Source organism: Hesperophylax consimilis, chromosome 18 (assembly GCF_061612785.1).
Source record: "Hesperophylax consimilis isolate HC1 chromosome 18, BYU_Hcon_1.0, whole genome shotgun sequence".
Classification (NCBI taxonomy): Eukaryota; Metazoa; Arthropoda; class Insecta; order Trichoptera; family Limnephilidae; genus Hesperophylax; species Hesperophylax consimilis.
The window spans coordinates 24427647-24443770 of NC_142853.1; the positions used below are offsets into that span (position 1 = coordinate 24427647).

At 31.8% G+C, this 16124-nt stretch overlaps 1 protein-coding gene across 3 annotated transcripts in view; it reads right to left on the reverse strand.

The window, feature by feature from the left end:
• The window catches only part of Dhit (regulator of G protein signaling double hit), a 170425-nt gene continuing 154301 nt past the window's right edge, over positions 1-16124 (reverse strand). For all 3 annotated transcript variants that reach the window (XM_089642729.1, XM_089642730.1, XM_089642731.1), the window contains exons 4-7: positions 6928-6989; positions 5680-5846; positions 4601-4722; positions 1-3152 (exon numbers count right to left, since the gene is read on the reverse strand). In XM_089642729.1, the coding sequence (XP_089498855.1) occupies positions 2678-3152; positions 4601-4722; positions 5680-5846; positions 6928-6989 (826 nt within the window). In that variant the 3' untranslated portion in view covers positions 1-2677. The remainder of the gene's footprint in view (positions 3153-4600; positions 4723-5679; positions 5847-6927; positions 6990-16124) is intronic.

A 16124-nucleotide genomic window follows, 5' to 3' on the forward strand; every position in this document is an offset into this window, starting at 1 on the left:
AAAATGACTTTTATGATTACAAAGTCCGACGAATCTAATATCAAGTCTTAAGTTATTGCATAATTTCATAGTAAATATTATGTGGATTATTTGTTAGTCGTAACGACAACCGTTTCACCTTGTCATCGTTAGAATATTCTAAATCATGCAGCAATTCAAATTGGATCTTAGCCACAATGGTTTCTCTCAAAAAGTGATTCTTTGTACTTCCCTCGTTATGGGCAATGCCCGTTTAGTGGTTGGTTCTATTTAATTTGCAACTTTGACCTCCGACTCGGGAATCACTTGACTGCATATCCGTCGTTAGTTTTATAACAAAGATTCTAAGAGTTTAAAGTTTACAGAAGAACTATGTATTAGGAAGTTAATTTTCTACTTTCTTACGTTCAAGAGCGAGGGAAATCTACCGCAAGTTCACACAGTCCCTGGAGCGAATCATTCTTGATATTAGGTTTATTATTTAGTTTGGTATCACATTTCAATTTCGATTGCATTTTAACTCAGGTTAATTATAATACAGCGTCGGCTGGTGTTTGTACGCATCCGACATCACAAACATACACGACTGTCTGAAATGTGATATACAATCATTCTGCCAAGTCCTAAAGACTTGGGTGATCATTTTTACTGTGGTTGGGGAAACATATTATGTACCTCATTGGTCTATAAAGATTCTCAATACATGTATACAGAGTTCGTCCATTACAATAATTACATCGTTATACTTGTTAATCTAGAAATCAAGGTTTAAATCTTTTGAAAATGAAACTAAACACAGTACGCGAAGAGTTTATTATATTTCCTTAGAAACTAAAGCGTTAATGCTAATGTATATTGAAAATTGTTTATATTATTTATCTATAATTGTATGACTATTGCGAATCTGCATATATTCGCACTTAGAACATTCAGATCTACGTCTCTAGAGGGGAATATCAAAATCATCAACTGGAAAGTAATCAAACCGAATACAGCTAACCTATAAATACTTGACACGCATTCGTCAAGTGATGTAGTTGCATGTGCCACGTCTATACGCGTGGTGGATACACGGCATACCGTAACACATACCGTGCTGGTCATAACCTTAATATTAGGGACACGCTAGTATTAAGTTAGGGCCATTCTAAACACGACAGTTAAATTATTGAACAATATTTTATAATCTCACTTGCCCCAAGCACCCGCAGAAGGCTCGAGTCGTATATCATGCACAAACATACAAGCGCAAGAGTTTTATAAATTAATATTATTGTGACTTTGATATTGAATAAACAATTAAAACATGCCTTCTTTCAAAGAAAAATTAACAGTCATCAACTTCACAACTTAGCATAATTTTAAAAATTGATAACTACCATTTAATTAATTTTTTAAATCCCATTTACAAGTTGAATTTCTAATCATTGACGAAGCAAATATAAAACAGACTAGACACAGAAAATAAAAAGGTGGCGGTCGCATCTGGGACTCGAACCCAGGACCTAATCACACTAGCTTTGACTGAGTATGATTTGTAATGTTGTGATATTTTTATTCAATATTTTTCAACATTCATATTTGAAGGCGTGCTGTAACAAATTTCCACGTAATATTATATTATGTGGAAGCATTGATAATTTCCTTCTGCAGGGGTCTTGTTGGTGTGGGCGGAATAACCTCATAATTTTACTACCAAAATATTTAAAAACCTTACAATTTGTGAGTAACTTTGCGTAAACAATAAACTTAACAGATCATGCTTCTCAAACATTGGATCATTGTGCGTAATACTTTTATAACTACCAATACATCGACATTTTCACAACAATTTAAACATAAATTATATAGTCAAATAAATAAAAGTGTAAATAAATCTACTCTGTAACTAACAACAAAATCACAACGTTGAATCGTAGGAATATACACAACTACAAGATAATAATATTACATGTATTATTTTTAAATCTATTGATTTAATTTGACTAGAACTAATGTTTTATTCCTTATCATATTTTCTTTAATATTAATGTGTGATTCACTCGAATTCTTGTTGCTTTATATCGAATTCATATTCGTTATTAACGATTGTAAGTAATACATCATTAGACGTACTTTAATGAAGCCATTTGCAACACGTGCAGTAATTTATAATATCATAATATTGATGAATGTCTGCCTAAACATTCAAAATGGATAATTCGTTTATTCGTTAGATACATTTAAAATTGTTCTCACTTTGACACTTGTCCATTCTGTGTTTTTTCACTTGGTGTCACTTTGGTTCATTGTCTATGTAAAGACACGCACTATTGTTTGGCCATCTTGGGTTTGTTTGAGATCTGCCACTCTTCCACCCCACCACCTGCCCCCACACGAGTCCCGTTATTATTATAAGTTCTGACTAGCATCGTATTATTTAATTAAACAACTATTAGTCCCCGGCATTGCACAGTTCCCTCTCTAATTCATTACCTACTTAAAGAAAGCTTTGGTCAGTATATACGGTTGATACGGTGACGCTATTTAATTATTACTAAAGAATGCTATTTGCACTTGTTCGGTCGATTAAACAAAAGTTTGGATAAATTTAATATCAGTCAGATTCTTTAATTTGGGAAGTTTGTTATTTAGAATTGTAAAGAGGATTTGAATGTGCGGCGTATTGCTTTCCGACACAGTTTGATTATTTTATTAACTATGTTGAATTATTTGGTAGAGTTCCGTCCTTTGGTTTGCTCGCGTCCTTATCTGGAGCGTTTATCTTTTTGTCGGGAGCAGTCTCGACGTCTTTCTTTGGTAGCAGAGCTTGTGTTTGCTTCGTCTCATTTGGTCCTTTTTCTGCAACGGGTTCTTTCTTATCAGCGAGCGTTTCTTTCAATCTTTCTTTGACTTCGTTTTTGTCTGTTTCTAGTTTATCCCAAGTGACTGCTTTCTTTTCTCCGGTGCCTTCTTTTTTTTCTGGACAATCTTTTTTGATGGGGGCGTCTTCTTTCTTGTCCTCGGCAGCGCTAGTCCTCCTGTCTGCAGGGTCCCCCGGCTTGGTGGAGTCCCCGGTGGGGGAGCCGGGGACCTCATCCTCGCTGATTGCCCCTCCTCCGCCCCCTGCGCTGCTTGCACTGCTGCTACTAGCTACCTGGGCTAGCGTCTTGTACAAGGCTGAGTTCACAAACCTAGAATACAAAAAACATACTTTATAATCATTTTATCAATGTCAACACTCACATACTTAAAAATGGTGTGTTTCTTGAAAAATAATGAAAATTAAATGAGAGACATATATATATATATTAAATTATGACAACTACATCATTGCTTTCAGGTAAAAGTGGACCATCGGTCTTAGGTTTGATATCTTAAAAGTAAACAATAACAGAACAAAATACATCGGTGAGTATTCAAAGATATTTTGCTGTATAAATAATATTAAAAATGTATATAGGTGGGCAGCTGATGGATCCGTTGTGACCTCTCTCTCTTTCTACTAAACGATGCATGAAAGAGATTCAAATGGAAAGCTCAGCGCCTCGACCATAAGGATTTTAGTCAGGATCTCGTGATTTTCTCGCATACCAATCCGACTACACAGCATGTTGTGGTACACCCGAATCCATTCAGGAGACACACCGGGACTTTTGGTGACAGATAGTGCTACATTTGTCACCAAATGACACATTCTCATTCTATCTCCTTTTCTATAATGGTCAGACATACAATATAAACTGATTTTTAAAGAGAATACCAAGCTTTCTCTTGGTGTTTAAAACATTACCATAGATGCTCCCGTATAATTTGAAAAAATTCTATAAGAACAGAAAATCAAAAATATAAAAAAGTCTTTCATCTCATTTCATTTTAGGATAAGTTCAAATCCGGCGAATCTATTTGTAATTGAATGGCTAGCTGGAGTATTTGTTATTCCAGCTTGAGGGGTTAAAAAAATAACTTCCTTGTGTAGCAATAGCGGATACCCTATAATATTAACAATACGCCCAACTCCAGTAAAATATTGGCAGGATCACCAACACTGGCCACTAAAGGCGCAAGTTGACGTTGACATCCCTTTCAATGGCGGCAAATTGAATTTATGTAGTACTTGGTTACTGTACTTTGTGCTTTTTAATTTGAATTTTGATTAATGTTAATAAAAAGTATATGTAAAAATGTCCTACAAAGTAGTTTCTGTGTAAGCAGTTTACGGATGTAAAAGTTACAAAGAAAATACAGATTTTAAGTCATTTTTCAAGATGCAACAAAACGTTAACAGTTTAGTTGGTGGAATATAATATAAGTTTGTTAAAATCTTACAAATTGAATTGAACCACCGATATAATACAGTATTTTTTATGTTAAACTATTTATTCATATTCCATATTAATTATTTTAAAGCATAACTTGCAAAAAGTATTTTTTCCTAAAATAATTAAATTAGCGGCATCTATAAACGAGCAGTTTATGAATAATTTTATATATAATCATCCATAAAATATATTATTGAAAACCAAGGCTCATAACTGGCGCCGCTAGGAGGGGCTAGTGTAGCATACTGCCATCAGAATGTATGGGAAATGTGAGAAGTTAACCTCCTATTATTGATATTATAGGGTATTTGGTGAAGTACCTGGGGTAGGAGTCCCGATGCATGAGGGTGTATATCTGCAGCTGCGCCTCATCGAAGGTGTGCGGAGTCGGCTCCACCATGTTGCGGTTCACCACCTCCCTCACCCGAGAGTCCAGCGACACCTGCAAATCAATTGCAACTTGTGGTTTCAGCCTTTCAGAACAATCTGCAATTCAATATTGATTATGCGGGCGGTTTGTCACGGGCAATTGATTATTACTGAAGCAGCAGTTTGCTTTTGTCTTTGTAACTGCGTGCTATTTACACTTTTTGCGTGCAGCGGAATTTGACAAGTTTATTATAAAATTATATAAAAAGAGGGAGATTTTATGTATTACGACGACTGAAGGCTTTAATGTTCATAATAATAATAAAGTTAATTTTACCATTTTTCGGGAGGGGATTGGGAAAAAATATGAACTTTTGCTTCCTTTGCTACGGAAAACTTAAAAACATAAATGATCTGTACTTTTATTGACATTAATAAAGTAAGACAGCAATACATTAGCCAGAGAACTTCGTTTTAACGAAATTATAGTTGATTTGAACTATTTTAATCTGTCTTTATAATAGAACTTTTAACAATGTAAACAATAAATAAATTATTGACGCGTAGAATATCATAATTCCCGCGTATCGGTCTCGGTTTTGACAGTTTTCTTTTTCTCACTTTTTCTTCTTCCTTTTTTGTTTAATTAGGCTATTCAATCAAGTACTGCTTTCCGAATAGTAAGAAATATTTCGTTTTCGCAATAGTTCAAAACACACCTTTTTCAAAAAAAATCCTTTTAGAGTTTTTAAATATTTCCCGAATCACGAACTACTTTGAGCTTTACACGGTGTAAAAAATCTTTAAAGATAGTTTAACATACCCACATATATTTTGGGGATATCGTTTGTGCGCTGTTTTATTTAGGAAAAAAGAATTATTTCCTGGAAGTATCTTCCAACAGATCTTTCAGCGACAGGACTGTAATAAGTTATAGAACATGGTTAGGTTAGGTTATGTTAGGATAGGTTATGCTAGATTATGTTAGGTTAGGTTTTGTTAAGCTGTGTGTGTTAGTTTGTTTGTTTACCTCTTTCGGTGAAAGTATGGAGATGTAATCCTCATAGATGAAGCGCGCCTTCTCCTCCACGGCGTCAGGGTTGCTCTCTCGCTTGAGTTCTTCGCAGGCCAGCCAGAACAGTATATTCTCCTCGGAGTACTCGCAGCGGAGGAAATCGCGGAACACCTTCCTGCCGGCTGCAGATATAAATATGGCAGGTTAATTTTCTTGTTGCCTCTTTTTCTAGCAAAAAAGTAGTGGTGCAATATTTTTTTAGTATTGTGTAGATAACAATTATAACAGAGTGGAGATAATGTAATAATATCTCTGTAAATGCTTCAAAACCTGAGATTAGGCAGTGAATTAGCCCGTCATTCCATGGGTCAATAAGCAATCGACATAAACCGAATGCTGCGAGAAAAAAAAAACAGAAAACAAACATTCCCGGGTCACGAATAACCTGATAATATTTGAAAATCTCCTACTACCATTACAGTGATGGAGGACTTATCCAGCCGACGAATTGAATACGCTACACCTGGGTGGGACTCGAACACGATACCCAACTCTAGTTGGCTCCAAGTTCCACACTGAACTGCGCTACGGACCGTTACCTTGCCACAGCGAACTTAATTTTCTGCGCAGGGTCTTGCATTATTCGGTTTATGTCAATTGTTTACCGACCTGTGGGACGACGGGCTTATGATGACAATTATACTGACAGAACGATAACCGAGTAGTATAGGATCCCTTAAAGAACGACCGTCGCCGAGATGTTTATTTGATGAAACTAAAATATAATACTAACATCAAATAAACATCTCGGTGACGGTCGTTCTTTAAGGGATCTTAGACTAGAGGTAATGCCCAACATTGGTATAAAGACTTTTTTGGAGAGGGAGAAATTCACCAATTTGCTTAAGTTAGGTAATTTTTCAGTCATCTCTCCACACATGTTATTCATCCAAGAACGATGATCCCTTTTGGATAAACATTTTCCAGTAGCGTGGTGTGATTTTTCTTTCAATTTTAGCATTTTCCGAAAAGCTTTATTTTAGTCCAATTTTTTTCTGGAAAAAATTGTCGGAAAAAAAATTTTCTGCTACGATGAAGATAGCAAACAAAAAAATCTTTTTCTGGAAAAGCCACAGCATTATCCTTTTGTTTAAAATTATTTATTAGTATAAAGGAGGTTTGTGTTGTCACCCAATTTTCACCAAAACTGTACAAAGGCTAATGATGTGTATTTGATGAACGTTGCAATAATTTATAACTGACCTGTACTCCGCATGAGTTTGTCAAAAGACTTGCCCCAACTCTGAATTTCTTCAATACTCGGCCTGTAAAAGAGAAAAAAAACATTTAAACATATAAACAAAGGTTAAAACCAACGCATATTATAACTGTTAATTCATTTTAACCCTAGCGATTTTCTGAGACAAGGGTAAAACCTTGTTTCCATACAATAATTATAAAAAAAATATTTTTATCCACTTGAAGATGCCCTTGATATGGTGAAAGCGGTCCACCCAAGAACATTTCTTAAAATAAATCAAAATTCTTAAAAGAAATCGACAATGTCGTCTTGAAGTTTAAATTGTTTTATATTTTCAACATTAAAAGTCTTTAATTTTTTCTATTTTAAAATCTTAATATATATAAGTATCGAAATTTCACTATGTTGAAATTGTACCGCTCTTACATTTTGACTTTTTAATTTATTTTTTTAATTGTTTTCTATTAATATCTTAAAGTATTCCACTGTACTATGAAGTATCCCCCACAACACAAGTGAACTCTTATGGTACGTATACATTTGCGAACTTAAACGCGAACCGAGCAACGAATTACGGGAAAGGAACGAAGCAACTGCAAGCAGCGTTTCGTGCCATTTGCGGTAGCTTCGTTCCTTTCCCATAAGTTGAGGTTCAGTTCGGCAGTTCGGCTCGCGTATGTATACGTAGGATTAGCGTGGATGACAATATAATGTAATTAAACATCGTGTTTCGATTAATATTAATAATAATAAAAAAAACATTTATTTGACAATAGTTTGTTACACATTTATATCTAATTTTTTTATTACATAGAGAACTCTATTAACAAAAAAGGTAATTTCTCAGCTATAAATTCACGGACTTCTCCCGGAATGCAGTTGGTTTTCGGTTTGATTTTGGGTTAGGTTAGGGTAGGTTAGGTTATGTTGGTTTTGGGTTAGGCTATATTGGGTTTTGTTGGTCTTTGGGACCTAATAATTTACCAATAATTGTATCATACTCAAATCAATTTTCGAGTTCCTTGACCATTTTAATTTTGTGTGATCTATTTTCAAACGTTGGTCCTAAGATTTTAAAACATTTTGCGCTGAAAGATTTGCGCTAAATTTGATTGTGCGTTTTGGGTTAGCTTAGGAATGATTATGATGATGGGACTAACAGAATCTTACAATGGTCTCAGGCTCTTTTAGATTTTCGAGTTTATGGTTTCGTTATATCGACTGTAGTTTGGTAAAACCCTTCGAGCCACAATATGAATAATTTTAAAGTGGGGATGATGAAAACAACAAATATTTAGAAATCCGTAAAACTAATTCAAAATCTTTAATACTTGAAACTGGTTGGTTGTTTTTAAATATAAATGGTGAAAAACATTGCAATTCTATTTATAATTATGAGAGATTACGTTTTTAGTATTAAAAGTTCCCTAATTAGCAAAAATTACTTTACCGTGTTGAAGATTGAAGATTCTTCTTTTTGAAACTACTGAAAAGTAACATTCCCAAAAATGTGGCTTGAATGGTTTTACCAAAACACAGTCGATATGCAAATTTTCTAGCGATTTCTAAGTAGGGTTTTTTTGCTATCAAAGACTGCTAATTTCTTGTCTTTGTTTTGGGTTATGATGTTACGTACCACTTCTCACAACTGTAGGTCCAAAGAGTTTGCTAACCCCTCTATATTTTATAAAAGTGTTTTTATCTTTTTTTCTATCATGCACAAATAAATCATTTTTATGACGTTAGAAAATTCAGTTTGCCTCAAATATTTATACTGGAATCCATTAATAAAAACCTAAAAATAGCCAAAATTAATAATTCATATATATATATGTATTTAATTTTTTTTTCGTATGAAGCAATTACTCTGTGGTTAGACATTATATTTATAATCAAATCAAACACTTTGTTTTTAACCCAGAGTTTTTTTAAATTATTTTTCTAATCAGTTTGTGAATTTATTTATTGATTAATATTATTTATTTATTAATATTTAATTTGTCAATTTTTTCACATCAGTTGATTTAATTATAAAGTAATAAATCATATTTCGCGCCGCTTTCGTAACAAACGGTTTAACTAGATAAAAGTGAAGTTACAGTTTTCTTACAAATTCCCCAAAGAAAAACGAATGTGTTATTGAAATGGTGACCGGATAAATCATCAAAATGATAATTCATCACATCTAAAAGTTCTATAATTTTCATATTATACAAATTTAATATTGTGTAATATCATATTACTCGTATAACACAAGCACGGCGTTCAGAAACTCTATAAACGAGAAACAAGGCTAACTACACAATATCACGCTACATATTTAAGTTCAAGCGAAGAGAACAATCATCGATAGTTACCAAAGTTGTAATATTATCACGCCAAAGTTTCAGAAATCTATAATAGTTCGATGGTAGCCTTGTACACTGGGAGCTCTCGGCTGTGGCGTTGTTATTATTACAAAGAGTTTATAGTTTTCCGATGAGAGTATGTATGGCGATTTGTTAGAAATTCCTGGCATTTTGTATTTTATGTGAAGCTGCCGATAAAAATGATGCCCACTGGACCTTGTGCTCACAACGTTCCCGGTTTTATGTCAGTATTAATACACAAAATCAAGGTTAACTAATTCCATAGCTTCATAGTTTCGCTTGTAGAATATTGTGTTATGTTTATGCTTATGTTGAACACCTCTTAAATTTTATATAACTTGTGAGCTAGCACTGCTATTTGGCTGTTAAGTGTCAGCATAAAATTATTCAAAATCTGCTCCTTAACGGATGGTGCTAATTTTATATTATAGGTTTGGCAATACCCTTAAAAAATGAAATGTATCACCTTTTTGTAACGTTACTTAGATATTTATTTGATCAAAGTGTGATATTTTTTCTGTTACAAGCTATTGAATATAATGAAGCCCCAAGTAAATGGTGAGTTTTTAATTAAATAAAACAAAATATTATTTAAGTACAAATAAATATATAAATTAGTTACACATAAATATATAAATCCGTACGATAAATATGCACACTTTATTACGTACCTCCACATAAATATCTACATTATGTATACATAAATATGTAGGTACACACAAATACGCAGGCACAAGTAAATAAGTGAACATAAATAAGTACAATAAATATGTACACACTTTTATGTGTACGTATGTAAATACGTACACATAAGTATTTATTCATACGTACCTACACATAAATATGTACAGTATATACTTATATATATTATTATTAAAAAAACTAATTTCAGTTGTGTGTCTGTAACTCCGGTTCAATGAACTCCAAATAGAACTCAGATATCCTTATAATAAATAAATTATTTTAATTGTCTATTTCAATATTTGATTCATAATATCCCGTGATTTTTCACGGATTTATGCTAGCATTTATTATATTTATATGTACACACTTAGGACGGGTTGTTTCAAGTTCTGTGAAAGTTTTTTTTCAAGTTCTGTTATTATTCCAGTTCTGTCAAGTAACTCGTCTATTATGATATAACAACAGAACTTGAAAAAAACATTCACGGAACTCGCAAATGAACGTTGAAATTTGATGAATTGTTCAAATTCTGCGAAATAACCCATCCTAATAAACATCCATCAAATCATATATATACGGTAATAAAATAAAGAATCGGCGATTTGGTTGAAAAGTTTCATAAGAATATATTTTTTTGGAAATCCGTATTTATGGAAACTAGATAACACTGATTCAACCCTCATCGATAACCCCCGTGACACTGTCTGTTATGACATGAAATTGATCACGAAATTTATGCATCGAAATTTATAGTTAAATTTGGCGCGAAATTGATGCAGATTAGAGTGTATTGCGTGCTGCTCAATTTTCTCATATTCCCTCGACACCTTTGCCGGAATTATGCAGTGAAAATACAACCTTTTTTAATGACATGGTTTTTGTTTTGTTCCATCACAACCTATCGACCACCCCAATTGACTTATTAATAACTAGTTGACGCGTACCCGGCGTTGTTGGGGGTTATCCTTAGGAGAAAAATTTGAAATTTTTGTATATGTATATCTATATCCTGCAAAAATTAAAAAAAAAATGCCATGAAAATGCTGTACTTTGCGTATGTACACAGTTCTCTGGAATACGCCTCTCAAGTCTGGAATCCCACTTATAAGTCACACATAGAAAGGATTGAAAAAGTGCAATATCGTTTTCTACGATACCTTGATTTTCGGGCCTATCGTCCTCATCTGAGTCACGAGGAGTCAGCAGCGTTTTTCAGGATTTCGTCACTGGAAAGTAGTAAAAACTCCGCAGACGTACTATTTTTACAAAAAATTGCCACCTCTGTGATAGATTGCCCGGAATCACTAGAAAGAATTCAATTAAGAGTACCCATCAGACAAACCAGACAAAATCACACATTAAACATCCCTCAATGTAACACGATCTCAAAACAAAATTCTTTTATTCACTGTGCTTCGTACAATTTTAATACTTCATACAGTGAATTAGACTTATTTAACTCAGCACCCCACAATTTCAAACCTAAAATCAATAAATAATTATATTATCATTATTATTTTTAATTAATACACATACGTACATGTTACACATTACACAGACTAGATCCATCCGATACCCCTCCCTTTCGCCATCCCATCCCTATAGGCTAATGTAACTTTTTTTCTTACATAAATATTATATATATTCACTAAATAATTAAAATACCTAAGTGAAAACCTATTATTGGTTAAATAATTAACACTTACTACACCATACCTTGTAATAATTATAACAGTTGGTTTTCCAAATAAAATAAAATAAAATACTAAAACTGATTTTTCTGTAGGCCTTTTTAATATATACAATTTTGACGAATCTCATAAGGTTAATACAGCGTTCGCAATGTAAGCGCCCGAAAATCTTTTTTTACTACTTGATTACAAAACATCGACTTTTCTCAACTTTCTATAAATGTAATATGCATGTATTGTATTTGTAAACTTTCCGGAAGAAATTCTCTAAATGATAGGGTTTTCACTTTAATTTAGAGAATCCGTTGCGTAGTTTAGAAGAACTAAGCGCACACGCAGACAGACGCGAATAGCGACTTTATTTTATGATTTTTAGACACTCGGGGCTTTAAACTGGTTCCAGGGAGAGCCCGTAGGATATCCATCGACATGCGTCCTCTTCCTTCTCACACGTCTTGTTTGAAAACGAAAAAGACAGATGATACTAGAACGAAGACGTCACGTACGATCTCTTGCTGGGACTTGTTGAACTAATAAATGTACTTTAAATCTTAACACAATTGATAAACAATTATTGTATCGTAAATGGTTGTTTAGTCAACAAGTTGTGTAAAATTTAAAAAAACGTTAATTAGTACCTAAGAGTGATGATATATTTTTATTTTATAGTTTAGATAATAATTGAATTGAATAATTTAAATTTAATTAATTAAATAGTCTAGTTAATATTTGAATTAAAAAATATATATAATGTAATATTTATTTATTTATATTAAGTTTATTATTTGATATTAAACATTAAGTTTCAGATCAGAATATTAGTTCTCGATAATCTCTTCGGAAGAGATACTCAAGTATTTATAAAATATTTGTCTTAGTATCCATTCCTTTCAAAAATTAATATCGTAAATTTTCTTTATAATATGATTATATTTTTTTGTTTACAAATTAGAGAAACGATCCGAAATTCACATTTAAAATGAACGCCTTTAGTAAATAATGCATTAGCAACAAATAAATACATTTTCGCAAAGCATTTGGAAAACATGGGATATAAAATTAAAATTTCTTCAAGATTATCAATATCACTGTGGGGCGTAAAACAAAATAAAATAACAAACTTTGTTTATACCACAAATTGGTTTTATTTAATTTTTTTTTTAAAGTTAATAAACTTTGATATTACCAAACATCAGTCAAGTATCATCTACCTATAATCTAGTATTTGTTTAAAAAAATTATTCTATATTTGAAACGTGTATTTCTTTTGTTTTAATTTCTTATGGTCTGAAAAATAAACTCGGGTTTCGTGATTTTTGAAAAATCACGAAACCCTTAAAAAATTAAATAAAACCAATTTGTGGTATAAACAAAGTTTGTTATTTTATTTTGTTTTACGCCCCACAGTGATATTGATAATCTTGAAGAAATTTTAATTTTATATCCCATGTTTTCCAAATGCTTTGCGAAAATGTATTTATTTGTAAAATCACTGTATTCATTTATGCACACAGTTTAACATTATAAAATACAATATATTCACCCAAATGCGGTTGAATCAAATCTAATTGCAATATTGTTGTATATTTAGAGTACTTAAAGAGCTATATTTATTGAAATAATATTCTACATTTTTCCATTACACTATCCCCATAATTACACTTATTAAATAAATAAAATCTACCACACATTTCACACATCTCCAATCTAAAAAATCCTTTTGCTTTCTTCCACTTAAATGTGTAATAATATGTTAATATGAATTAAAATCTTCTAAAATAGTACCTACCCTAATTTAACATATTATAATATGAACTCAAATCTTATAGCAAAGTACTTACCCCAATATTACACATTAAAATATGAACTCAAATCTTACAAAAAAGTACCTACCCCAATGAAACACATTAAAATATGAACTCAAATCTTACAAAAAAGTACCTACCCCAATGAAACACATTAAAATATGAACTCAAATCTTACAAAAAAGTACCTACCCCAATGTAACACATTAAAATATGAATTCAAATCTAACAAAAAATACCTATCCCAATTTAACAAAAGATCACATTAAAATTCGAATTCAAATCTTATAATAAAGTACATATCCAAATGGAACACGCAAAATATGAATTCAAATCTTACAAGAAAGTACCTGACAATGGAACAATATAAATTAACATCTTATAAGAAAGTACCTACCCCAATGGAACCTAATAATATAATATGAATTCATATCTAAGCAGAAAGTATCTAAACCAACGTAACGTTAAAATATGAATTCAAATGCTACAATAAAGTACCTACACAATGGAACATATTGAAATATGAACTTAAATCTTACGAGTAAGTACATACCCAATGGAACACTTATACGAAAGTACCTACCCAGTGGAACGCATTAAAATATGAATTCAAATCTTGCAAGAAAGTACATGATAATAAAAAAAACAACATTTATGTAGAGCAGTTTTGTGTTATTTCACTTCAAGGGACATAACACGTTTAATTCAATAGGTAACTATTTTTGCTAAGCGACTATATTTTTTACGTGTTTAGCAGCGTGTCTAGCTAGTTTTTTTATTAGCATTAACTTCACCAAGAATTACAAAAATTCTTTGAATTTTTTCCACATAATTTATGCTTATTATGGTGCTGGGTTAAGAATATTTTTAATGCATGGCTAACATGAACAGTTTTCTGCAATCAATAATGTTTTCACTTTAAGTGAGTGGTCTATTTATGCACTTTACTCCGAAACTTTAACGCATTGTAACCTTTGCTAGAAATTAATGTGTTTGGAAATTTTACACACTATCTATTTTTTGCAAAAAAACTAATCATAGCTGAACAATTTTTAAGCCAAATAAAATATAATTCTGATTAAATAAAGCCTTTTCAAGTTACATAAAAAAATTCTGAAATGTCGTATTTCGTCAGAGCAAAACTGAGATCTTTCTGTTTTATCCGTTCGTTCTTAGTGAACTCGCATATCTACTAATAAATTATTAGTGAACATAATGTCTTCATATTTGTAATCTATTTGTATTGTTCTTATCTCGTCCGGACATTGCATTGTAGTAGGTAAAGCATTTGAACAAAAATAAGTTGCGATAACCTTAGCTAGATTGAGTGAATAACACATAATAGTTTCTGTTCACTCTGTTCAAGATAAATTGGCTTTATTATTGTGAATGGCCGAAAAAATTAAATTACGGTAATTTAATAGTACACAGACAGAAATAGATTACCTTATAGGAAAATTAAATTTTGTTTTGAAAAGCACAAAGTGCACATTGTTGTTCAGACATTGGTGGTACTTTCGAAAAAGAGATTATTCTACATAATATTTTAAGACAATTTAATTTTTAACTTTTTTATTATTTAAAGCTTTGCAAATAAGATACACAAAGAAAAAAAGAGTACTGCTGATTTTAAAAATCCGGTAAAAAACGGGATTGAAGGCCGTTTACTGAAAAACTTTTAGTACATTCCTAGTATATCGGAAAACATGTTGATGCACCTGCATTTGTTCTGATAATATACAATGACGAAATGCGAAAATATTCATCGCGATAATACATTCGTGTTTTACTAAAAGTTTATTAGGAAACCTATCAATTCAGTCGTTAAAGGTCTAAAATCCAGTTTTTAACATGATTATGAATAATTTGAAGAGATTCTTAATAAATTAGCACTATTTTATGTCAGAAAGTTAAAGAAAAATAATATGAAAAGGCGATTATTGTTGAAATTTATATACTTATCAAAATAGTCATCTATTACACTTTAAATCAAAATTAACATCATTAAAATAATAAGTACATAGTTCACTAATCAAAATTTACAAATTTAAAAAACCTTTAAAATGTTGAGTTGTTTTCTCTTGTTTTTTTTCTTAAAAGCGAACTGTCAAAATCGAAAATGAAAAAATTTGAACTTGCAGAAAAAATTTCAAAGACAAAGTGAATCTCAAGTTTTTAGTTCCAAATCAATAAACTTCTACATTTTATTGCCAGACTGTACAGCCGAATTAAATTCGATTATTATCATAGTGTTGTGTACGATCATAGTATTGTGGCGTTTGAGAGAATTTGCGTAGGATTTTGGATGTTTCAGTGTGGAATCGATAAATGCTATTTAATTGATGTTGGGGCGATACTGGGTATTTCAAAAGAGAATATTTTTTTTCTAGATTACAGCATCGATTACCTATTCTTAGTAAAAAATAATCATGTAAACAAAATACCTATCCTTTAAATTGTCAATGGTTGCGGACAACTGTTTTAAAATGATATGTTTAAAAGTATTACATTGAATAAATCGATGACACAGTGCTAGTCAACATTTTAACGCCCACTCCGCACAGAAGGTATTCATGCACTAAAAATAAAAATCAGCTTAACAAAAATACTAATTTCATTGTAACTCCAGTCCAATGAACTCTAGAACTTG